General features: G+C 41.2%; 1 protein-coding gene across 3 annotated transcripts in view; it reads left to right on the top strand.

The window, feature by feature from the left end:
- Positions 1-26,866, top strand: part of MTHFD1L (methylenetetrahydrofolate dehydrogenase (NADP+ dependent) 1 like) — a 181,164-nt gene that overhangs the window by 65,606 nt on the left and 88,692 nt on the right. For all 3 annotated transcript variants that reach the window (XM_006080210.4, XM_025294367.3, XM_045161908.1), the window contains exons 17-20: positions 47-123; positions 3,782-3,922; positions 6,509-6,577; positions 9,391-9,502. In XM_006080210.4, coding sequence (XP_006080272.3) covers positions 47-123; positions 3,782-3,922; positions 6,509-6,577; positions 9,391-9,502 — 399 coding nt within the window. The remainder of the gene's footprint in view (positions 1-46; positions 124-3,781; positions 3,923-6,508; positions 6,578-9,390; positions 9,503-26,866) is intronic.

Here is a 26,866-nt window from a genome sequence, read left to right as displayed (position 1 = left end):
CACTGGACAGCCAGTTCCTACTTGCTGATCCTCTGTTCTCTTTCAGTTGTGGATACCAATGACCGATTTCTACGGAAAATAACCATTGGGCAGGCGAACACAGAGAAGGGCTGTTCCCGGCAGGTAAGGTAGCGCCCTCTCTAGGGACGGCTCTGCTCTTGCATTTTCCCTGCCCCAGAGCTGGTTCTCTGCTTTTCTCTTCTCATTCCTGCACCTGCAGGGGCCAGTGGGTCCCCCCACATGTTTCCAGTCCCTCAGCAAGACTGGGAAAGGATCAGGAGGCGGAAGCTCTTGAATATTATCCCACCACCCTTTTCCTGTGTGATTTTAGTTGTATTTCTGCTAGGAGCCATTCAGGGTATCCCTTGAATATACTTTCTAATATGTTTTATTGTCAGTCTATCCAGTTAGTTGCATAACAACTGAAAAATGAAAGTCTCGGACGTATTATTCATGTTTCATAAACCAAAGAATAAACACCCAGTTATTTGGCTTAATAGCCTGAGAAGTTGTTAAGAATAATGTCCTATTATCCAAACCCAGAAAATGTGGAAGATAAATTACAACGTTCATCCTCATTTTAATAGGACTCTGGTGTGAAGCAGTGGTGCTTAGGGAATGTAAATTCATTCCATGATTTTTCATCCAGGCACAGCAGGCCTCTAAATTATTATTTTTTGTAGTAAACTTTATACCTTAAGATAGCTTTAGATTCATGGCTTTTGCATTAAGTTGCACACTTTCTGTGCTTATTTTTGTACTTTATCTTGGCAGTAGAGAGATGCAAGATAAACAATGGCTGTGGTCTGATGCTCACTTGGTTCCTTGTGTTGGTAGGCCCGTTACATGCATGATGAGCACATTTAGTTTGTAAATCTAGTTTGCAAATGAGAAAAGTTGGCATATTGCGTTAGGTAACTTGTCCAAGGTTGTATTCTATATTGCTTTAAGCATACATATTTTTAAATTATAAAAGACTATATTTAAGAACTTTAATTTTTTTTAACCTTTAAAGCTATTTTAACTTAAAAAAGTAGATCTAGATCATCATTTTTTAATAGCTATATAACATCACATTTTGTAGATGTACCATAACTGGATTCAACCAGTTCACTCTTAATGTAACTTAGGGTGTTGGGCTAAAATAAACAAGCTGTAACATACATGTACACGTATGTTACAGCTTATTTATTTTATCCCAACATAAAATACATAACCCCTTCATGGATCGTGGTGAAGGGCCGTGTGTAACAATGAAACTATGAGCCATACCATGCAGGGCCACCCAAGATGGATAGGTCATAGTGAAGAGTTCTGATAAAACGTGGTCCCCTGGAGAGGGGAATGGCAAACCACTCCAATATTCTTGCCATGAGAACCTCATAAACAGTATGAAAAAAGCAAAGAGATATGACACTGGAAGATGAGCCCCACAGGTCAAAAGGTGTCAGTATGCTACTAGAGAAGAGCAGAGGGCAATTACAAATAGCTCCTGAAAAAATGAAGTGGCTGGGCCAAAGTGGAAACAGCACTCAGTCGTGGGTGTGTCTGGTGGTGAAAGTAAAGCCTGGTGTTGTAAAGATCAATACTGTATAGGAACCTGGAATGTTAGGTCCATGAATCAAGGTAAATTGAAAGTGGTCAAGCAGGAGGTGGCAAGAGTGAACATTGACATCTTAGGAATCAGTTAACTAAAATGGACAGGAATGGGTGAATTAAGATGACCATTATATCTACTACTGTTGTGTCATCTCTTGTACAACATAATATCATTAAGGCCAGGATCTTGAGGATGTTGTTTGACAGCCTGTTGTTTTGTAGTTACTTTGTGTATTGTACTTACTGCACTTCTTACATTAAGATCAGATCTACTATTAGTAAGTACTAAGGGTATATTCCCTGGAAGGAATGATTCTGAAGCTGATGCTCCAATACTTTGGCCACCTGATGTGTTGACTCATTGGAAAAGACCTTGATTTTGGCTAGAGGAGAAGGGGTGAGAGAGGATGAGATGTTTAGATAGCATCACTGAGTCAATGGATATGAATCTGAGCAAACTCCGGGAGATGGTGAGGGACGGGAAGCCTGCTGGGCTGCAGTCCATGGGGTCACAAAGAGTCAGACGTGACTTAGTGACTGAACAACAACAACATACACACATTTTTGTGTAATCCTGCCTGACGATATCCTTATGACAAATTCCCAGATCCATAACTGCAGAATCAGAGGATACAGATTTAAATGTTGGTGTGCATTTCCCCATCACATTCCAGGAAAGCTATGTCAATTCATGTCCTTGCCAACATGGCTTTTTGTCTTTTGTGTAAACATGTGATATGCAATAAGGATATCTCATTTATACCTTAATGTGATTTGGAAATATTTTATTTGCAAAACAGAAACAAGTAGCCCTCTAATAGCTACACTATTTGGGCATAAAATGAGTATTCTTATGTTGATCCTTGCTTCGTTTTTGATAGTGCTTGAGATACAAAATTCTCAAATTGTAACAATTACAAATGAAGAACCTATAGGAGTGTTATATATTCCTCTTATTACTTACACAGTTCATATTTTAAGGATATTTTGAACCTTGGTTTTTGTACAGAAAGTCTCATTATTTTTAGTCTTTTTTCATATGCACTGTTTTTAATAGAATGGAGGTATAGAAAATCCTAAATTTCATACAATGAAAAGCCACTTATGTTTGGAATGGCTTATATTGAGAATGTAATAATTGAGTATAGATGCATTTGACTCTCAGGTAATATGTTTTCACTAAATCAACGACTACTGAAATCTCAACCAGGAAGTAGCCAGAAAGCTCCTTCTTTCCTTCATTTCCTCTTCTGTTGGTGCCCAAAATGGACCAATAAAATATCTCCTGAGGTGATCCTGCCAGGGTGCAGCTATTTTCTATGTAAGACTGAACTTGTCTGGCTCCCACACCCCTGGGGACAGAGGATAATGAAGTGGTTTTGTCCAGTGGCTGAATTAGGAGGAGGAAGAGGGCAATTGTTCCTTGTGTTCTTGTTGGCTTGTGTCCAGAGTGGAATCAGAGCCAGGAGAGGGAATAGGAAGGCCCAGGGGCATTTCTCAGAAAGTAGCCACTCTCCACGTTTGTGGCTGAACGGTTCACCATCTGAGGTGGACAGCCAGAATGGATTCCACGTCACCTCATGACTGGGGAGTGGGCGTGGAGAACACAAATTGGGGGCCTCCTCACTGCTGTGCCAAGCTCTAAGTCTACAAAACTGGCTTCAGACCATCTTCTTTCACAGTTTGCTGCTCATCTCTTAATGGGGCAAACACATGCAGCCCCCTCGACACACAGAAGTAACAGAGAGGGTAGCTGGCGAACTCTTTCTTTATTTTGCCAACACGTATTGAATCCTGCTTCATTTCACACTCAGTCCCCCAAGCTGGGGACTCAGGAACAAACCCTCCCCAAATGGTCCCTGTCTTTGTGGCACTACGGTTCTGCAGTGGAGATCTGCATCCATCAGACCATCACATTAACAATTACAAGTCTGAGACGTGCTTCAAAAGCACATCTCGTAGTGCCGCTAGCTGGTGTTATGGAGGGGCCTGGCCATGCCCTGTTCTGCTCAGCAGAGCAAATAAAGAGCACTAAGCCCAGGACTGTGCAATTGCTGGAAATTTGTGCATCTGAGAACGGCCTATCGAGGGTTGAACCCCAGGCCTGCAAGACCTGAGTGCTGCAATATAGCGCTGCATGGAAACGGTCCGCTGACCAGGACCTCGGCTTCTGTTGTTTCAGGCGCAGTTTGACATCGCCGTGGCCAGTGAGATCATGGCAGTGCTGGCCCTGACCGACAGCCTATCGGACATGAAGGAGCGGCTGGGAAGAATGGTGGTGGCCAGTGACAAAAATGGACAGCCTGTGACAGCAGACCACTTGGTATGTCCATCTCAGAAGCTCCAGAGAGCTCAAGGTCCCTGACCTTCCCAACCCAGGGACCAAACCTGGGTCTCCCGAATTGCAGGCAAATTCATGACTGTCTGAGCCACCAGGAGCCACATGTAATCAGGAGAATGAGAGTCTTCTTCATGTCACTGGGTATAATGGGAATTTCTGTTCACACCTTTTCCTACTAAAGGTCCCGATTATCCTACAACTTAATGTGGTACTCACGGGCATTTGTAACGTGCTTATTATTCCTGGCTGCAATCAGAGTACCTGAAGTCCATTTCATGTGCTTTTCACTACTCTTTCCAATCCTGATTTCTGCTCTGCCTGGAGTGGAAGCCTGTGGCTTTTTTTTTAAAGGTAATCTTTGCCTGCTTTAAATTGAGGGCAAATCACCATTCCAAGGAATAAGAAGCAACTCCACATTCATGAAAGGGAAGATTAAGTTAAAGAGGCACATTTTTGACTCCAGCCTGCTCCGTGGGCACGCTGGCATGTTTAATTTTGTACCTTTGACTTGGGTTTCAGCTTATTTAAAAACAGATCTCCCCCGACCCATTCTTACTCATGTAGCTTTCTTTTGCGTGGAATGATGCTTTCTTACAAAACATTCATAGTAGCCAGGCACACCACCAGCTTGCTTAGTGCTGATTGTCATTTGCACACTAATCTTTTTCTCCTCTTCCCTTTAATAGCCACCTTTGCTGTTCACTCCCCGCCCACGCCCCTCATCAGCAATGTAGCTATTTCATCTGCTCATACATGTTTATAAGCACACAACACTTGGTACAACATAGACAGCCATTGCTCTAAATTTAAGCTTACTTTCCCATGTATTTAGTCATGCACCATAATGGAATCTTAAATAAACACTGATGAGAAGCTATCTTATTAATTCCAAGGGCTTGGGGTGTAATTTTAAACCTTTGCCAAAATGTCTCGATTACCTTTTGGCTTCTTTTTGAAGAGGTGAATCTGACTGACTCATAAGTCTTGTAAAGTAGGTTAAATAGATATATTTATATCGGCTGCTCATGGAATGCTTAGTATAAAGCTAAAAGAGAAAATCCAAATGCAGTTTGCTGTAAAGATATTGCTTTTTAAAAATTATCAAATCTCAACATTTCTCTCTAGAATAGTATATTATAGTTTCTGTATAAATATTTCCTCTGTATCCTCCTAATATTAGGTATCAGTAATACATCAGGAGTACTTTGAAAGGGCTTAATCCACAAATATTTCCCTGAACTTTTTTTTGCTTTGTGATGAAACTCTTGGATCTGGAACAAAAAAACTCAGAGTTGACTCTTTGGTGTTTCTTGCTTGCGAAATGTACCTAATTTCTTCATATACCTGTAATAGGTAGGTTACAGTTCTTGCAACATTTATTTTGTCCAATAAAGTAGAAAGTAAATTTGATTTTTAAAGACATTTCAGTGATTCCATATTATAAAAGTACAAAAATAGAAATTGGTTATATAAGAGAAACATTTAATATTGTTGATGATAGAGGTAGAGAGAAAGTAATAAACAAATCCTTAGATTCTACTGCCTGATCTGTCAGGATTTGTTGCAGGCCACCTTCATTTTTTCAAGGCTACATTCACATGCATTTGCTCATAATATGACCTTCTAATTATTTGACTAGTTTGTTGAAAGATCATTCCCCAGGGTCTTTAGAAAAGGTGGAAAGAAATTTTTTTTTTTTTTAAATGCTTTCCCAGGACTTCCCTGGTGGTCCAGTGGCCAAGACATCACACTCTCAATGCAGGGAGTCTGGGTTTGGTCCCTGGTCAAGGAACTAGATCCTACATGCTGCAAGTAAGACCCAGCCCAGCCAAATAAACAAATAGAACAGTATTTTTTTTTAAATTCCCTTTGTGGCCTGCTTTAGCACACTTTCCCCAGTAGTTCTTAGACTTCATCCCTGCTTTGTCTCTTGCTTGTCCTGTTCTTTTCCAGGAATGCAATAGGGAGCTGCAAGAGAGCCTAATTCAAGCTTCATAGGATTGAAAGGAAGCAACCACAGCCACAAGTGGCTTCAGCTTCATTCTAGGCAGATGTAGAGTGAGAGACAGAAAATAAGATGCCTTTCCAGTGTCCTGAGTACCTTCTGCATCTGTGGGCTGAGATGCAAGAGAGAACAGAAACCAGCATGGGTGCCTTTAGACACACCCCCTTCTCTCTACAGTCCCTTTCTGTAACCAGCCTTGTTTTCATTCTTCATCTTATTTCTCAGGGCAATAGTGTAATCTCTGGTGATGAAAAGTAACGTGCATAATTGCCAGAAAAAAACTTAGGTGAATTGAAAGATATGGTAAGCCCCTTATTTCAATCAAGGAAGGTCTTGAGAAAAAATGCAATGACTACTGCTTCCCCATCACATCCTAGAAGGGTTGGCATCCATTCAGGTGAGGTGAGAGCGCTGTCTTACCTATAGCTCAGAGTTGATGGCCGCCAGTGGGGTTACCCGTGCATGAGGCAGGCTGGTGAGAAGCGGCTGAGGATTCACCCTCATGTGAATGATCTTTTGTCGATAATCTAAATAAGTGTATTTTTTTCCTCCCTTTTCTTTAGGGGGTGACAGGTGCTTTGACTGTTCTGATGAAAGATGCGATAAAACCAAATCTGATGCAGACCCTAGAAGTAAGTGATTTTGTTTTCATAGAAAGTATTGACAGAGTTGCACTAAATAGACTGCTTTTGCATCTCTACATGTGAGCATTTCCAGCCCTTCTGAGCGTATGAGGAGCATCAGAATAACTGGTTGGTCATCCGGAAAGAAAAAGGTTCTTGATATGATTCCTGTCTTAGCTAATGAAATACTAATTGACCAGAGTAGAAACTTAGAAACTCAATAAATGTCTGTCTTACATCTCAGCAACTTGTGTAGCCGTGGGTTAACCACATGCAGTGTAGACGGGAAATACCCGTTTGCGGCAGTTCTGTCCAGTATGGTACCTATGGTCCCCTCGTGGTTATTTCAGTCTGAATTAGTCTAAGTTTAAAATTCTGTTGTGCAGTCATACTAGTTAACATTTCTATTTATTTTTATCAGCTACATTTTAAGTGCTCTATAGCCACATGTGGATGGTGGTTATCATATTGGACAGAGCAGATAGAGAATATTTTGAGCACTGCAGAAAGTTCTTGTGGATAATGAATGCTCTTTTAGATCTCTGGTCAGCAAGGAACAATTGAAGCATCAATCTTATGAAATGGTTGAAAAGTCCATTATGGAGAATATTCATAGCTTTGTCATCATAGAAACCAAGATAGTTCCTGTTATTACTTTGCTAAGTGATCTGTATATAAAATAAAATATTGAACTCAGGATAGATATTTTTATGTCTTTGGGTTAGTGACAGAATTTCTTAGACAAAGTGTTAACTCAGTATACTGTGTCATATAAGTTGAGTGTGTGAAACTGTGCTTGAATGTCCAACAATGATGTTCTAAGAATTTTTATATCTATTTAAACCACATCCTGGGAGCTCAAAAACCAGGGCTCTAATACTTCATGCTGCTTTAGTGATGAATCTGCTGTGTGGCCTTTAATTTTAATCTAATTAAAATTAAATGCCTCCGATCTAGTCCCTAGCATCATTATCCCAGGAATAGCAGTGTGTTGATGCTAATCCAGCCACACCCTGTCACCTGTTGACCTGGAGACTGGTGTCCAGTGCTTCTTAAAGAGATGGCCAGGATGAGAGTTGCAGGGCACAGAGGAGTGAAGCCTACTGCCTACCCAGGGGTGGAGCCTGTGGCCTTGTCTCTTTAAATTTTCCTCACTAGCTCCACTCACTTACTACAGGCGCTACACCCTATAACTCCCAAGGCTAGGAGGTGATGGAGACATTAAGATCTTAAACAGTGTTTTCTTCAGAGTACTTAAAAGGTTTCTCTGCATAGAAGTGAGAACTGTAGATGGACAGACAGATGGCGATCTGGACCATAAACATACATGTCTTCATTTCCATAAACACGGATCCCAGCATTATTTCAGATATTTTCACTCTTCGCGATGAGTTTTCTTTCACTGCCTTTCTTCCTGCTTTTGTTCATTTTTCTCAGCTTTGAAACATCACTCACAGCCCATCCTGGTTCATGGGAACTTTCCACGGCCCCACCCCCTGCATCGCTCCCTGCCTCGCCCCATGTCAATGGAAGGGCAGCCTGTATTTTCACAGGTGGAGCCAAGGCTTCATACACACAGACCTCAGTGGCCCTGCCTGGCTCCGAATAAAACCTGAACATTTTACTGAACGTGCATACTTTTTTTAGATAGGACTATGGTCTCTTGTGTTTGACAAAAGTGTGGAAATGAAAGTAAAAGAAATGTCATTTCATGACAAATTTTGTTTAAATCATTAAAATTAAAGTTTTTGAGAATTCCCTTTTTTCTTTTGTCTTTTTAGTAATTCTGAAATTTTACTATGAGTGAAATTTTTCTTTCATTGTCTTAATAGTTACCAGATTTTTAATAGGTAAGATAAACAATGAGAAAGATAAAATTTTCAAAAATCAAAAGATTATTACTGTAAATATAAAAATGGCCAGTAATAATATGTACTTGCCCTGCCATGATTCCCACAACTCAATTATTGTGCTGATTTTATGATTATATTTTTCTTGAATTAGTTGATTTCTTAATGGGGAAAAAACATTTAAACAAGCTTATTAGCCCATCAGAGTTTAATTCCATTCTTTTTAAAAGTATATGCAGAATACTATGACATAAGGTTTATTTCATGGTCACTGAGGCAGCTAACACAGTGGCTTATCAAAATTTATAATAGGAAATAACTGGGTCTCAGCTTTTTTTTTAACTTTTTATTTTGTATTGGGATGTAGCTGATTAACAATGTTGAAATAGTTTCAGGTAAACAGCAAAGGGACTCAGCCATACATATACACCTATCCATTCTCCCCTAAACTCCCGTCCGGCAAGACTGCTGCATAATATTGAGCAGAGTTCCATGTGCTATACAGTAGGTCCTTGTTGGGTATCCGTTTTAAATATAGCAGCGTGTTCATGTCCATCCCAAACTCCTTCACCGTCCCTTCCCCCACATCCTTCCTCCCAGCAACCATAAATTCATTCTGTGGGTCTCTTGTGTTTTGTACATAAATTCATTTGCATCCTCTCTTTTTCGATTCCTCACATAAGGGATCTCATAGTATATTTCTTCTCTGTCTGACTTCACTTAGTTTGATAATCTCAAGATCCACCCACATTGCTATGAATGGCATTATTTCATTCTTTTTAATGGCCTAGTGATATTCCATTGTGTATATGTACCATATGTGCTGTGCATTCCTTTGTTGATGGGCATTTAGTGCTGCAGTGAACTCTGGGGTGCACGTATCATTTCAGATCTTGTTTTTCTCCAGATATATGCCCAGTAGAGGGATTGCAGGGTCATAGCTTTATAAGATGTGTTCTTCTGCTTCCACAGGGGACGCCTGTATTTGTGCATGCTGGCCCCTTTGCCAACATCGCTCATGGCAACTCTTCAGTGTTGGCTGATAAAATTGCCCTGAAACTGGTTGGTGAAGGAGGATTTGTGGGTAAGTCACTTCTTTTCAACTTAGTTGTTGCCAGAATATGAAAGAAATCTAACAAATGATGACTGGAACAGAGTGAAATGCATTCTGAATGAGATATATTCTTGTATGTCCACCTTTCAGAGATGACCTCAGTCCTGGAAAAGCCCTAGTGTCTGGTCTGCGCTAGTGGTGTGCCATTGTGGTTGAACCATAGATTTCGATGCCAGGTGCATGTAGCTTAGAATATAAGCTCCCACACTTGCTGGTTATGTGACCTTGAGTACAGTATAGGGACCTCTGAGCCTCAGCTTTCTCATCTGTAAAATGGTGATGACAATATTGTATCAAACCTTCAAGGGTTATTGTGACAACCAAATGAGATTATTTGTTCATTCAGCAAATATTTATTGACAGTCTGCCCCATACAACACGTGTGACTCAGCTGTGGCTATGCAGTAAGAGAAACAGACCTAGTTCTGCCCTCCTGGAGCATACTTTGTGTGTAGTTTAACAGGAGAAAGTGCTCTTTAAATGTCAGCTACTATTAGCAGTAAAAGCACTACTGATTACTTGAAATGAAATCAGTCTGCTCTTCCTGGAATGGAATGTGTGCTTTTGTGGCTTCATGGATGGGAGATGCCCAACCATCAGACTTGAACATTTTTGCTGGTAAGATTTTTTGCTGCTGTGAAGCTCTTTGTGGTTCTTCTTCTCTTTGGCTCTTGTTGGACATTCCAGCCGGAAAGAGGGGGAAACCACCATAGAGTTTGCTCAGTCCTTGCCAGCCCCAGTCCTACCCCTAACACTGAGGCCATGAGGAAACAAAAGACACACAAACAAGGATTCATGAAATTCCACTGTAATTTGACACTGGAGGTGTTACACTGGCAGATTTTCACATGCCAAAAGGTAATTTCCATTCACCATGTGAAAGCCTGTAATCATCGTCCAGCAGTTGCTTCTTTCTCACCAATCATCAGCCTTGTATCAAACTCAGAAGTGAATTATTTTACTAGAAAAGATTCTGCTGGACAAACGAGCTTAGCTCTGCACTTTTATACTTAGCCATTACAAAGTTCATCAGGGTCATTGAGACTGTTTTAAGAATTCCTTATAGACATGCAGTCAGGATCAAATGAGGAATTATATGGTTCATTTCTCAAAGTTCTTATTATACAGCTCTCATGTACTTGCTGCTTCAGTACCGAATCCACTCTGAAAGTGGCTAGATGTACTGTCTAAATGGATTTGCTAGATTGATCACAGCATAATTGTAGAGCTAATGGACAAGGAGATTGCGTAGGGCAGGCTCTGAAAGGTTAGACACTTATGTGAAGTGCAGGTTCCAATGCATCAACTCCACAAATAAAAGAACTTCTTGAAGAAAGCACTCTCTTTTATTCTGATAGGGCTCTGTGCCTCTGTACCAGCCCTTACTGTATAAACACGTATTTATAGAATATGTGTTACTGTGGCAAAGGATCTTTAAAGCTATATGCTGATGATGTACACTGAACACAGTAGCTCTCTGTGTGGCCTTGGAGAAGCTATTAGCATCTTTGGGCGTGTCTCTTGTAGACATTCTCATCTGCAAAATGAGAAGTTGGACCAGACTAGGTGTTGGATCTGGATGGGTAGCTGTGAACCCAGAGTTAGAAGCTGTAGAATCAGAACCCTAACAGTTAATATGACTTGAAGCAATTTCCTTAACTTCTCTAGGACTTAGTGTCCTCCTTTGACAAAAGGAGAATACCTCTGCTGCAGGTTTTAATGAGTAGTAACAAATGAGAAAGTGCTTCGTAAACCTAACGTGCTAAGTCACGTCCAACTCTTTACAACCCTATGGACTGTAGCCAGCCAGGCTCCTCTGTCCATAGGATTCTGCAGACAAGATTACTGGAGTGGGTTGCCATGCCCTCCTCCAGGGGATCTTCCCAACCCAGGATCAAATCCAAAATCTTAAATCTCTTAAATCTTAAATCTCTTAAATCTCCTGCATTGGCAGGCAGGTTCTTTACCACTAACACCACCTGGGAAGCCCCTTGTAAACTGAAGTAACTATGTAAATATCAATAATTATGTGAATTATTTCTATGATCTCTTCTGAAAGGCCAAGTCCTGGAGTTGGAGTATCTTTCTCAACTCCTTTCAAACTGTGTAGTTTTAGGCAAGGTAACCCATGTTTGCCTCAGTTTCCTTATCTATGAAGTAGGGATTTTAATAGGACTTGTCTCATAGGTTTGAAATAAGGATTAAGTGAGTCGACGGATACATTCTGGCATGGTACCTGACACATGGTAAGACTGGATAATTTTTAGTCGCTCCTTACTATTATTTACTCCATTTTTGATACATGACTAATGGAGGTTAAATTTCCTTTATTTAGGTTTTATTTTCAACTGTTTTAAGATGCTTCTAACATAAAATTTATCATTTTAACCATTTTTAAGTGTGCCACTCAGTGAAATACTTTCACATTGTTGTGAAAACCATCACCACCATTCATCTGCAGGACTCTTCATGGTGCAGAACTAAAGCTCTGTACCCATTAAACAGCAGCTCCATGTCTCCAGGGCCTGAAACCACCCTTCTAGTTTCTGTCTCTGCACATGACTATTCTAGATAATTCATATCAGTGTTTTTCTGACTGGCTTATTTCACTTAGCATAATGTCCTCAGTGTTCACTCATGTTGTCATCATTTGTCAGAATTCCCTTACTAATTGATTTAGGCTGAACAGTACTCCATAGTTAGAGAAGGAAATGGCAACCCACTCCAGTGTTCTTGCCTGGAGAATCCCAGGGACGGGGGAGCCTGGTGGGCTGACGTCTATGGGGTTGCACAGAGTCGGACACAACTGAAGCGACCTAGCAGCAGCAGCAGTACTCCATAGTATGTATATACTGCATTTTGTTCACCCATTCATCTGTCAATGGACACTTCATCTGTCAATGGACACCTTTTGGCTGTTTTGAATAATGCTGCTGTTAATATGAGTGTGCAAATATCTCTCTTTATATTATTTTTAACATAAGATCATAGTTCATTATATGTCCCTGGTGCTCAGACAGTAAAGCACCCACCTGCTAATGCAGGAGACATAGAGATGGAGGTCCAATCCCTGGGTCAAGAAGATCCCCTGGAGGAAGGCATGGCAATCCACTCCAGTATTCTTATCTGTAGAATCCCGTGGACAGAGGAGCCTGGCAGGCTATAGTCCATAACGTCGCGCAGCGTTGGACACAACTGAGTGACGTAGCACACAGCACACATGTAGCACTAGTGCCTTATACCAGTATACGCCACAGGACTCAAGATCTACGTTGTTAAACCTTCAGGAAGGTGGTAAATTGATGCTGTGGCTCCATGGAACTCTGGGAGCAAAGTCAGTGTCCTGAACAGAGGGAACAGGGACTATCATCACTCTTTCCCCGTTTCCTGGTCGAGCTTGCTCTGTGGGCTGGTTCTTCCCTTGCACTTGGATAAAATTTGCAGTGTATTACTCTCACTACCAGTTAATATCTGCATGTCCAGTCTCATGAAGATCAAAACCTAATTTGCATTCAAATGGAAGCTTCTCTCCAGCGTAAAAACTGGGTCTGCTTCTAGACCGCGGGGGTGGAGGGTGGCTGCTTCTCTAACCCCCCTTACCTTGCACTTAGGCTGCCTCTGGCCCCTCCAGAATTGAAGCTTGGCCAGTTGATGATACTAGTCTGGCCTCTTCCAAACTCTAGGCAGAAGACTTCTGGGCTATATATTTCCCTTTAAAAAAATTCTACTGCTGGTTCCATACCTGGTCTCTGGGTACCATAGCCCTTGGACATCTGACAACCATCAGTGGGAGTGCAGTTCTATCTCTCACATGACCCTGCCATGGGCTGTTTCTTTTCAGCTCATAGATATTTTCTGGGCCCCCATGGCAGTATCACTGTTGAGCCTTTGCAGTTGTTCTGCTACACCCTCACTCACTGGCTCCAGAAAAGGGGGAGAAGCTGGCAGGCCTGGAGTGAGACCCGCACATCCATAACTTTCTTTGAAGCAATCCTTGCCCAGCTTCTACCCTTGTTCAGTCAGTTCAGTTCAGTTCAGTCGCTCAGTTGTGTCTGACTCTTTGCAACCCCATGAATCACTGCACGCCAGGCCTCCCTGTCCATCACCAACTCCCGGAGTTCACCCAGACTCACGTCCATCGAGTCAGTGATGCCATCCAGCCATCTCATCCTCTGTCGTCCCCCTTTCCTCCTGCCCCTAATCCGTCCCAGGATCAGAGTCTTTTCCAATGAGTCAACTCTTTGCATGAGGTGGCCAAAGTACTGGAGTTTCAGCTTTAGCATCATTCCTTCCAAAGAAATCCCAGGGCTGATCTCCTTCAGAATGGACCGGTTGGATCTCCTTGCAGTCCAAGGGACTCTCAGGAGTCTTCTCCAACACCACAGTTCAAAGGCATCAATTCTTCGGCGCTCAGCTTTCTTCACAGTCCAACTCTCACATCCATACATGACCACAGGAAAAACCATAGCCTTGACTAGACGGACCTTTGTTAGCAAAGTAATGTCTCTGCTTTTGAATATGCTATCTAGGTTGGTCATAACTTTCCTTCCAAGGAGTAAGCGTCTTTTAATTTCATGGCTGCAGTCACCATCTGCAGTGATTTTGGAGCCCCCAAAAATAAAGTCTGACACTGTTTCCACTGTTTCCCCATCTATTTCCCAGGAAGTGATGGGACCGGATGCCATGATCTTCGTTTTCTGAATGTTGAGCTTTAAGCCAACTTTTTCACTCTCCACTTTCCCTTTCATCAAGAGGCTTTTTAGTTCCTCTTCACTTTCTGCCATAAGGGTGGTGTCATCTGCATATCTGAGGTGATTGATATTTCTCCTGGCAATCTTGATTCCAGCTTGTGCTTCTTCCAGCCCAGCATTTCTAAGAATGTACTCTGCATATAAGTTAAACAAGCAGGGTGACAATATACAGCCTTGTTGTAGCCCCTTTGAAAGGTATCTTTTGGACAAAGGGATACAAAATGTATCTTCAAGCAATTCCTTTGCATGTGCTTCTAGGTTTAGCGTCATTCTTTGGCATGTGAGCAGTTGACATGGTTTGGGGACATCACTGAAATGCTAAAGACCCCTGTTTTAACATCCTTCTACTGAAGCTAAATGTAGAAATACAGATTTATTTGAAGTCTGTGAATGAATTTATGTCCATAGAAGTGTGGTTGTGTATAAGAGAGTGTCTCTCTTAAGATACAAAAAAGCTCAAGCTCAAAAGAGAGAGATTGATAACTTGGGTTATATTTTTAAAAATAAATTAGTTATGATAAAAGATACAAGACTGAAAAAGCACTTGACAGATTGGGAGGGGACATTTTCAAAGATAATAGGCAAATGACCGGCATTCAGAATATATAAACCCCCATGGACTACAGACTGATTTAAAAAAGAAAAAGGGAATAATCCAACAGAAAACCCAGCAAAGAATTTTTTTTTTTTTTTAAAGAAAATTCACAGAAAAGCAGCAGTTTGACAGAATTTCTGGTCCAAAGAAAATACATGTAAGTCCTTTGAAAGAATTTATTTTGGTACACATTTATTGAGTTTCCACTCTATGTCAAGTAATACAGGAAGGAAGTGGGAATCAAAGATCATTAAGATATGTCTCTTACCCCCAGTAATTTATAATGTGGGTGTGAGAGGCCCATAAACGGAGTCTGAGAAGTGAGTACAATGGTTATGAGATTTAATACCATATTGATTAACAAGGACCCTTAAGAGATAATGGGTATCTCTCGAGTAAAATTTTCTTCATGTGACTGGTTTTGCTAAGATACATTTAGTCTAGTTTTTTGTTCTGTCCCAGCACTCAGAAGGAAAGGATTGTTTTATCTACTCTAAAATGATTAAGATAATGGAATCAGTATTCCATTTAGACTTAAAACAGAGTGGAGTTTAATTAGTTGCATGAATTCATTAGACCAGAGCAAAAGGCTTCATGACAGTTTAGTGAAAGCGTTAGTTGCTCAGTCATGTCTGACTCTTTTGCAACCCTGTAGACTGTAGCCCACCAGGCTCCTCTGTCCATGGAATTCTGTAAGCAAAGATACTGGAGTGGGTAGCCATTCCCTTCTTCAAGGGATCTTCCTAACCCAAGGTTTGAACCTGGGTCGCCTGCATTGCAGGAGTATTCTTTACTGTCTGAGCCACCAGGGAATTTCTATTTCTTTTAGTCCTTCAGTCAGTACTCCTGTGGGAGTCCCCTTGACTTAACAGTTATTGCTATAAAGGCAAATATTTTTTTGGCATCTAACCCCAATCATGTTATTTCTAAAAAGTGAAAAGAAAGTAAAGGAAAACAGCATTGAGTTTCTAGGTTTTTAGAAATGATCTCATATTTAAACTATTTATAGGGATTTGTTTTCTCCTCTCTTAATTTGGTTTTGATTCCACTTTCGAATGAATACTTTGCCTTCTCTCTGGAATGCAGCGTCCACGTATACAGCTTCATAGCCAGCGGTTGTCAGTTGCCAGTCACAGCCACCCCTCCCATAATTAAATACACAATTATATATAGGAGTATATATACTTTAAAAAAAAAGTCTCCACAATTCTCGTTAGATTTTCGAAGGAGTCTATGACTCGAAAAAGAGTCATTTCGTAGCCTGATGGATGTTGTATGCGGTTTAAATCTACTCACTTTTGTGATTCATGTGAAGGTTTCGTGGCTTTTGATTTTCCAGCTGCATCTGGCAGTTCACAGCCTCGTCCAGACTCCACAAAGTCAAGAAGTCACCTAATTAGTCAGTCTTCTCCTTGCTAGCTGCAGAACAACACGCAGACCCCGGCTGGGCATTCCAGGTGCTTCCGGAGAACATAAGCGTAAACAAACACTGCAGCCCAAGAGGAAGTCTAGACCAGTGCCCAGTTAAATCGGGCACTGGAACTTGGCTGGCCATGAACGTTTCAGGATTAGGATTTAGAGATCAGAACACATAGCTGTGGCATTTCCAAGACAAACTGAGTGGGATTAGGAAACAAAGCCTTGTCAATATTTTCATTATAAATGCTCCCATTCTCTGAGTTGCTCCCAAGCTCCAGACCTGTGCTAAAGCAGTTATGTACGTTCTCACTTAATCCTTAAACAGTTCTGATTTTCCCCGTTTTAAAGCTGATACAACTGAAGCTTACCGAGATTATGAAACATGTCTGCCATCACTCAGCCAGTAAGTGGTGGAGGGTACAACTTTCCTCTCACTCAAACCTGTGTAGATGATCAGCAAGCTCTTCTGCCTATGATGATAGTTTCATCTTTACCTGGTTCCCATCCACTCTCATTAAACCGGTCATCATTTGTTTCAGATGACCGGTCTATAGCAGATGGTCACATTTAAAATGAGTACCAGTATAACTGCTGCTGCTGCTGCTGCTAAGTCACTTCAGTCGTGTCCAACTCTGTGCGACCCCATAGACGGCAGCCCACCAGGCTTCCCAGTCGCTGGGATTCTCCAGGCAAGAACACTGGAGTGGGTTGCCATTTCCTTCTCCAATGCACGAAAGTGAAAAGTGAAAGTGAAATCACTCAGTCGTATCCAACTCCTAGCGACCCCATGGACTGCAGCCTACCAGGCTTCACAGCCCATGGGATTTTCCAGGCAAGAGTGCTGGAGTGGGGCGCCATTGCCTTCTCCCACCAGTATAATTATTCTGATACAGAATAATGTGTGCAAACAGTAGTGGAATAAATTTGGTTGTTTTTTTAATTCTTCTCTTACTACTTTAAAAGATCTTTTCCCTGAATATATTGCTAATTAAAGGTTGTTTTATTGAGTCACATTCTGATCTACTCACTGCTCCCCTCACATGTGTCCGTTGGCAGACATTCTTCCCAATATTTGTGTGTGTGTGTGTGTGTGTGTGCGTGCACTCAATAGTGTCAGACTGTAGCCAGCCAGGCTCCTCTGTCCATGGAGTTCTACAGGCAGGAATACTGGAGTGAGTTGCCATGCCCTTCTCCCAGGGATCTTCCCCACCCAGGGATGGAAGCCACATCTCTTATGTCTCCTGCATTGGCAGGTGGGTTCTTTATCTCAGGCACCACCTGGGAAGCCCTCCCAATATTTATATTCTATGGGCTTCCCTGGTGTCTTAGATGGTAGAGAATCTGCCTGCAATTCAGGAGACCCAGGTTCGATCCCTGGGTCGGGAAGATTCCCTGGAGAAGGGAATGGCTACTCACTCCAGTGTTCTTGCCTGGGAAATCCCATGAACAGAGAAGCCTGGCAGGGTACAGTCCACAGGGTCACAAGGAGTTGGACACAGTTGAGTGACTAACACTTTATATTGTTAGACTGTTTTAAATCTTGCCAACCTAGTGATAGTGAAATGGTAGTTCATTATAGTTGTGAGTATAGATTTATTTATGGGCATATCAATTTGTGAATTGCTTATTTTCTTTGAGGCCATTTACCTCTTTCTTATTCATTTATAATATCCTTTATATGTTCCAAATATGAATATTTTACCATCCTGTGCTACAAATGTATTCTCCCATGTGTGGCTTGTCTTTTTGACGTGTTCGTTATAGCTTTTCCTCTTCCATCCTTTCTGTTTTAGGCCACACTGCATAGCATGTAGGTTCTTAGTTCCCCCAATTATGGGTTGAACCATTTCCCCTACACTGGCAGCCTGGAGCCCTAACTACTGGACCACAAGGAAATTCCATCCATCCGCTTGAGTTTATAAAGATCACCTGTATTGGTTCATAAAATGTTGGTTCTTATACATAAACCTTTAATCATTTCAGAATTCATGGTTGTATACATCATCCCCTTCACATTAGTCATAAAATTTGCAAAACTTTTCTTCCTCTGCAATTCTTTCAGAGGTGCTTGTCAGCTCTGGCTCAAAAAAAAAAAAAAAAAAAAAAGAAAGAGCCAAAAAGTCTCAACAAACCTAAGCCAGCACTCAAGGCCGTGCATGTGCTGGTCAGCTCTTTGCTTTGCAGTCTGCCTCTAGAGCTGCTTTTCAGTGCATTTATCCTGGCACTCTGTGTCCCCAAGAAAGAGGAGCCAAAAGATGGTTTCTCCAACACCGCTTATGACTACAGAGATTAGGGCTTTCTTCTAGAAGAGCTTCAAGTATTATCTCTTACCAACTCTTCATCTTTTGATGGTGAGCTTTACTCAGCAGTGGTACCTGGTCTTTTGTTTTATTCTTTCTAGACTACACTGTGTGGCTTGCAGGGTCTTAGTTCCCCAACCAGAAATTGAACCCCAGGCACTCAGCAGTGCAAGTAGAGAGTCCATTTTTGGGCATTCTCAATACTTGGTCTTTTAGGAGCCTGGTTTCTGTTTGTTTTGGGGATTTTGAATTTGAGATGGGAAAGGCATTAGAAGTCATGCTCTGCACCCCTCACCCCAGTCCCATTTTTCTGCCTCTCCACTAAAAGCGACCACCATCCTGGACTTTGGGAATTGACACTCAGGTTTTTAGTTATTGCTGCTAACTTATATATATTCTTTGGTATATATCAAATATTTGCATAAACTTTTTAAAATTTAGAAGTAAAATATCTTAATTACAGGTCACCAAATTTTGCAGCCTGATCTTCCAATGCTTCAGTGAAATTCAGTTATAATATTAAGTTAGACTAATGGGATCATTTTAATGCCAGTATGGCTTATTGATCGTTTTCTGCTCTCATACTGAAACTCCAGGTAACGGAGGTGATTTTCCTTGGAGCAGCCATACACGTTAGTTTGCAGTCTTCAGCCGCCCGGATTTGAGTTGCTCTCTGCCATGATCTGACTATGACCTTGGGTAGTTTGAGTAAGCCCCCGAATCTTAATTTCTCCTTATCTAACTCAAGGCTTGTTCTCAAGTGCCATAATGCTGGAGAAGCCCAAACTGAACAGTGGACACCAGCTGCTCTTACCACTGTAAGACGCTAAGGATCCTTACTTTTAAGATAAACCTTCTCAAATACTAACGCTTTCTTTTTCAATATTTATTCGGCCGCACCAAGTTTAGCTGTGACATGGGGGCTCCAGTTCCCCTGACCAGGGGTGGGACCTTGGCCCCCTTCATTGGCAGGCAGACTCTGAACCCCTGGACCACCGGGAAAGTCCCTAATGCATTCTTGCAAGTGAGGGATGTCTGTGTTCTGACAATGGAAAACACTCCTGCTTGTTCCCTTCCCAGACAGAGGCGTTCAGGACCAATGTCCATAGAAAGGATCTGAGGGGACGCGATGACTCTAAAGGTTGGAAGAATCCTTCTAGATAGACTTGTTTACAGTGCTGTGTAGTGACCAGGGAGAAAGCAGGATGCCCTGGAATTCTGCACTCACAGGCGTAGACCACGCTCCAGTCCATTTCCTTCTTGACATCTGAAACTCTTGTTTGCTCACTACTGAAATAACAGGAAAAAATATTTTAGGATTTTCAACAATAACGTGGTGGTGTATTTTCTGAAACCTGTTTCATCTGGCAACTGTGAATATACCACCTCTTATGTTATCAGCAGGTATTCAGGTTATTTCCTTTGGTTGTGTTATTATCAACACATATTCTTTCTCCCTGCTGCCTTGCACATCAGGTCCTGTGGACGGGTTCTCACTCTCCAGGCTCCCTCATAACTACATGATTTACTCCCTTGCTTCACTCAGTCTTCGGCTTATGTGTCAGAGAGGCCTTCTGCATGCCTTCCAGCTGAAATCAACCGTCCCGTCGATAGCAGCCCCGGCCCCCCTCGCGAGCACCCCGACCCCCTGTGTTGCTGCCAGGCATGCAGGCATCTGTGAGAGCACTGTCTGTCTCTCCCCTGAAGATAAATCCTTCAGGGCACTGGGATTTGTCCCTTTTGTTCAGTGCTGCATCCTCAGCTTCTGAGTAGATGATCTAACAAATGATTTCCCAGGTCAAAGAACTCCACAGAGGTCAGGAGCAGCCTAAGTTTTCCACCGCAGAAGTAGAACTGAGCAGATGCACCCTAGAGACAGCCCCGGCTCAGATACCAGCCCTGTTTCTTATCAGCTGTGACTTTAACAAGTTACGTAGCTCTGTGTTCTCAAACTCATCCCTTCCTTCTTTTTATACCAAACACTTGACTATCCTGAAGTAAAACTCAGGCACTATAATCTTCTACAGATAATTTCAAAAAATAACGTAATGTGTTAGTTGTGACATAAAAGTATTTTATGATAACATGTTATGTATTTCAATATGTATTTTTTAGTTAATTTTTTTGGCTGTGTTGGGTCTTTGTTGCTGTGTGCAGGCTTTTTCTGGTTGTGGAGAGCTCGGGCTGCTCTCCGGTTGTGAGCTTCTCATTGCTGTGGCTTCTCTTGTTGTGGAGCACTGGCTCTAGGGTGCTTAGACTGAGTAGTTATGGCGCCTGGGCTTAGTTGCCCCGTGGCATGTGGATTCTTCCCAGACCAGGCATTGAATCTGTGTCCCCTGCACTGGCTGATTCTGAACCACTGGACCACCAGGGAAGCCCTTCAGGATGTATTAATTAGAAGAAATATTTCGACTACACTAGAGTGGTCAGATGCTTGCATATACACAGAATTCTTACGCGACCATCACGAGTGCAGAAGGATTAGGTGTGTTTTGGCAAGTCAGATGTCACAAGTGGTTATTGGCACTGATGCAGTTTTCTGCAAAAGTGAGTATCTCGTTGAAAAGTTCCAAAGAAAACAAAGTTAACCTTCTCTCATTTTGCACTCTTGTTTACATTCCTTAAAAATGGGGTACACATTGATAGCTTGGAGTTTTTATGTAAAGCAAACTGGGAGGAGGGCTGTAAGTTCATATAATCATGGTCAGGTTTTCCCAACACAAGAGTGAAGGGACAGTGGACAAATCTTTGTGGGGCTGTCCTGCTCAACGCAGCATCTTCTGTGTCCTGGCCCCACCCACAAGTTAAGGGCTAGCTGTGTGCTGGGCATCGTGCTGGGGGCGTTCTGTATTACATGTATATGTTTAATGTCTTATACGAGCCCTCAACGAAAGTTGTCTCAATACTCTTGTTTTACAGCTGAGGAAACTGGGCATCCCAGCAAGTGAGTAGGTACCCAAAGACAAACTGCTAATGCAAGAGAGGTGAGGGGAGGGATGCAGCAGATTCCAATCCCCAGTCTAGAACTGTAGCTTTTATCACTGTGCTTTACTGCTTCCTAAGTACTCTTACCTGGAAAATCCCATGGACGGCAGAGCCTGGTAGGCTGCAGTCCATGGGGTTGCTAAGAGTAGGACATGACTGAGTGACTTCACTTTCACTTTCACAGGTCTGTTTTCATTCCATATCGTCATCACATAGCCCTGTGCTTATTAGCACATAACTAGCACTGAATAAATGGTTTTTTAAATGAATGATGAATAATCAGATCAGATCAGATCAGCCGCTCAGTCGTGTCTGACTCTTTGCAACCCCATGAATCGCAGCACGCCAGGCCTCCCTGTCCATCACCAACTCCCGGAGTTCACTCAGACTCACGTCCATCGAGTCAGTGATGCCATCCAGCCATCTCATCCTCTGTTGTCCCCTTCTCCTCCTGCCCCTAATCCCTCCCAGCATCAGAGTCTTTTCCAATGAGTCAACTCTTCGCATGAGGTGCCCAAAGTACTGGAGTTTCAGCTTTAGCATCATTCCTTCCAAAGAAATCCCAGGGCTGATCTCCTTCAGAATGGACCGGTTGGATCTCCTTGCAGTCCAAGGGACTCTCGAGTCTTCTCCAACACCACAGTTCAAAAGCATCAATTCTTCGGCGCTCAGCCTTCTTCACAGTCCAACTCTCACATCCATACATGACCACAGGAAAAACCATAGCCTTGACTAGACGAACCTTTGTTGGCAAAGTAATGTCTCTGCTTTTGACTATGCTATCTACGTTGGTCATAACTTTCCTTCCAAGGAGTAAGCGTCTTTAATTTCATGGCTGCAGTCACCATCTACAGTGATTTTGGAGCCCCCAAAAATAAAGTCTGACACTGTTTCCACTGTTTCCCCATCTATTTCCCATGAAGTGATGGGACCAGATGCCATGATCTTCGTTTTCTGAATGTTGAGCTTTAAGCCAACTTTTTCACTCTCCACTTTCACTTTCATCAAGAGGCTTTTGAGTTCCTCTTCACTTTCTGCCATAAGGGTGGTGTCATCTGCATATCTGAGGTTATTGATATTTCTCCTGGCAGTCTTGATTCCAGCTTGTGGTTCTTCCAGTCCAGCGTTGCTCATGATGTACTCTGCATATAAGTTAAATAAGCAGGGTGACAATATACAGCCTTGACGGACTCCTTTTCCTATTTGGAACCAGTCTGTTGTTACATGTCCAGTTCTAACTGTTGCTTCCTGACCTGCATACAGATTTCTCAGGAGGCAGATCAGGTGGTCTGGTATTCCCATCTCTTTCAGAATTTTCCACAGTTTATTGTAATCCACACAGTCAAGGCTTTGGCATAGTCAATAAAGCAGAAATAGATGTTTTTCTGGAACTCTCTTGCTTTCTCCATGATCCAGCAGATGTTGGCAATTTGATCTCTGGTTCCTCTGCCTTTTCTAAAAGCAGCTTGAACATCAGGAAGTTCACGGTTCACATATTGCTTAAGCCTGGCTTGGAGAATTTTGAGCATTGCCTTATTAGCGTGTGAGATGAGTGCAATTGTGCGGTAGCTTGAGCATTCTTTGGCATTGCCTTTCTTTGGGATTGGAATGAAAACTGACCTTTTCCAGTCCTGTGGCCACTGCTGAGTTTTCCAAATTTGCTGGCATATTGAGTGCAGCACTTTCACAGCGTCATCTTTCAGGATTTGGAATAGCTCAACTGGAATTCTGTCACCTCCACTAGCTTTGTTCGTAGTGATACTTTCTAAGGCCCACTGGACTTCACATTCCAGGATGTCTGGCTCTAGGTCAGTGATCACACCATCGTGATTATCTTGGTCGTGAAGCTCTTTTTTGTACAGTTCTTGCCATCTCTTCTTAATATCTTCTGCTTCTGTTAGGTCCATACCATTTGTGTCCTTTATTGAGCCCATCTTTGCATGAAATGTTCCTTTGGTATCTGTGATTTTCTTGAAGAGATCTCTAGTCTTTCCCATTCTGTTGTTTTCCTCTATTTCTTTGCATTGATCGCTGAAGAAGGCTTTCTTATCTCTTCTTGCTATTCTTTGGAACTCTGCATTCAGATGTTTATATCTTTCCTTTTCTCCTTTGCTTTTCACTTCTCTTCTTTTCACAGCTATTTGTAAGGCCTCCCCAGACAGTCATTTTGCTTTTTTGCATTTCTTTTCCACGGGGATGGTCTTGATCCCTGTCTCCTGTACAATGTCACGAACCTCATTCCATAGTTCATCAGGCACTCTATCTATCAGATCTAGGCCCTTAAATCTATTTCTCACTTCCACTGTATAATCATAAGGGATTTGATTTAGGTCATACCTGAATGGTCTAGTGGTTTTCCCTACTTTCTTCAATTTAAGTCTGAATTTGGCAATAAGGAGTTCATGGTCTTAGAAATCAGTTTACTAAATAGCTTATCTACTGGCAAACATGTCTGAATTTCCTCTAGGCTTTTTATCGTAACACTGATATTTCTTTGTGCGGTGGTGTTTTGAGGTAGTAATTGATTAATTAAAAGAGTAATTAAGTAAAAAGAGTAAACAGTTTGGAAAGGAGTTTGAACTTTAGGAATGTCTGACCTGACCTTGACTGTTTCTTTATGTGCTGCAAAATGCAAATTTATTTTCGATGCGTTATCTAGCCCATCCCTACTTCCAATTTATGTGTATGCTAAATAATGCGCTCCTAATGTAGTTCTGCTTACCATCATAAAATATGGAGTTAAAATAAGACCCTGTCAAAACAATGTCTTGCAGGGATTAGTGCTATGAATGTTAACATAAAATGATTTTTAAATGCATAGACTTTATGAGGATTAAAAGTAAAAATATCCACTGTGCAATAACATTTAAATTTATATGGCTGCTATCTTGCCCCATCTTGACTGTGAACTTTCCACCAGAGGATGCTGAAAAGAGTCCAGTTACCCTTATCTCATGTATAAATTTAGAAAATTGCAATTATATGAGGTTTTTCGTAAGCTTTCATTCATACCAGCGTTTGATATAATTACAACATTGTGCTGTTCTCATGCAAAGAAAACCGAATAGAATTTTGAGTAAGAAATAGAAGAAAACTGGCCATCACTAAATGAATAGTGTATTCTTATGTCCAAGTTTTTATGTCTTTTGGGGGGAGGGTAGAGAAAATTGGATTATTAGGACTTTCTAAAAGTTTCAACCTCCTGTTAGCTTCAACCATAATTGTTCTTTTAGCCATTAATGGTTTTTAAAAATTTATTTATTTGCTTGTCTGTGCTGGCTCTTAGTTGCAGCACATGGGATCTTAATTGTGACATGCAAAATCTTTTCATTGTGGCATGCAAACTCTTAGTTACAGCATGTGGGATTTAGTTCCCTGTGCAAGGAACGAACCTGGACCCCCTAGATTGGGAGTGCAGAGGCTTAGCCACTGAACCACCAGGAAAGTCCCAGCCATTAATGCTTTTATGCAAGTAATATCAATTTTAAAAACTCCCTGAAGTTTAAAAGAACCATGTCCAATTCAAAGTGCTTGGGTATCTAATTCAAAATAAAGCAGAGTGAAGAAGTAAATCTTTACTTAAACACAGAGGTATCTCAATGGAATGATAAAGACCTCATGCGATAGAAGAATTTGAATATATTTGAAAGACAGAAACTAACAATCAGCCTCATATTAAATAGTAAAGTCCTAAAGGTGCACACATGTATTAAGTCCATGACAAAAATACTTATATGATCACCGTCATTATTCATCATTATCCTGCAGATACTAGCCAATGTAATAAACAAGAACAATATGAAAGTATTGATATTAGAAAGAAAGTGGTAAATTTCCCTCTGTTTATATACAGTATGATTGTATAGTAGAAAGTTCAAGAAATTTATTTTAAGTAATAAGAGTTTTGATTGGTTATTGGATGCAATGTAAATTTGTAATAGTTCCCTTTCTATCAGCAATAAGGAGATACTGTAAAAGGGGAAATATTCTATTTATATGTGTGTCACCAAACTATAAAATTCCTGGGAATAAGTTTAGCAAGAAATGAGAATATAGACAGAAAAGCATAAATTTTACTGAAAGTCACAAAATAAGACTCTTGAGTCTGAATCATTGGTGAGACATAAACCATGTTCTTGAATGAGAATAATCAGTATTAATCATCATTTCTCTGTCAAACTAGCATGTAAATTACTATAAAATTGCTACATATTGCCAGAGTATATAGTTATGTTGGGGAAAGAAAAAATTTCCCCCTGCCCTTGTAGGTATTTCTGGCTGGCCTAACAGTTACAGTGACATCAGGCAGATTAACATGGGAAAACCCAAATTTAATTATGTACATACAGAGGATCAGAATATGAGATTCCAAAGACAGTCAGGTAAAATGAAGTATATGTGCCATCCTAGACTAAGGATTAGGGACAAATACAGAATCTAAGAAAACATGAGTTTGAAGATCTCTTTATATATCTGGGGGTTTCCCTGGAGGCTCAGATGGTAAGGAATCTACCTGCAACGCAGGAGACCTGGATTTGATCCCTGGGTCAGGATGATCCCCTGGAGAAGGAAAGGACAACCCTCTCCAGTATTCTTGCCAGAAAAATCCCATGGACAGAAGAGCTTGGTGGGCTATGGGCTATAGTCCATAAGGTAGCAAAGAGCCAGACACATTGAAGCAACTTGGTATACAGAGGAAGATGAGCATCATGGTTAAATAGCAATGTTTGTCTGGATTCTAAAAGAGTAAATCATGAGGAAAGACAAAAAAGTTTTAAAGAACAATGATGGATGATTTACCTAACTCTAGATATCAAAACAAGATAATATTGCCATAACAATAAAGAGGAATAAAACTGATATCAAAGGAGACCCCAGAGTGTCCTTAATTAGACTTATTCCACTATATTTAGAACTTTCAAATTAAAGTCTTGTATCAATTTATTCAGCATAAAGACATACCAAATTTAATGTGAAAATTAAAACCTAAACCTTTAAGAAAAAAGGCAAAAAGTGTGGTATTATTGGTGTAATGTCAATGTTATTTTAAAAAATAGATGTACATGGAACCTAGAAAGAAGTTCACATTAAAATAAATCAAGTTTCCAAACAGTATTCATACTTCATGTATTTTAAAAATTATGAAATGTTTACATTCAATGAAAAAGTAGAAATGAAGTATGTCAAGTGATTACTGTCATTGACATGTGGGAAATGGGGTCATGATGATGTTCATGTTATTCTTTACACATTTTGGTGGTGGTTTAGTCACTAAGGCATGTCT

The sequence above is a fragment of the Bubalus bubalis genome, chromosome 10, assembly GCF_019923935.1.
Source record: "Bubalus bubalis isolate 160015118507 breed Murrah chromosome 10, NDDB_SH_1, whole genome shotgun sequence".
NCBI lineage: Eukaryota > Metazoa > Chordata > Mammalia > Artiodactyla > Bovidae > Bubalus > Bubalus bubalis.
Note: the sequence above shows the minus strand (reverse complement) of the source record. Positions and strands in the feature narration are given on the sequence as shown.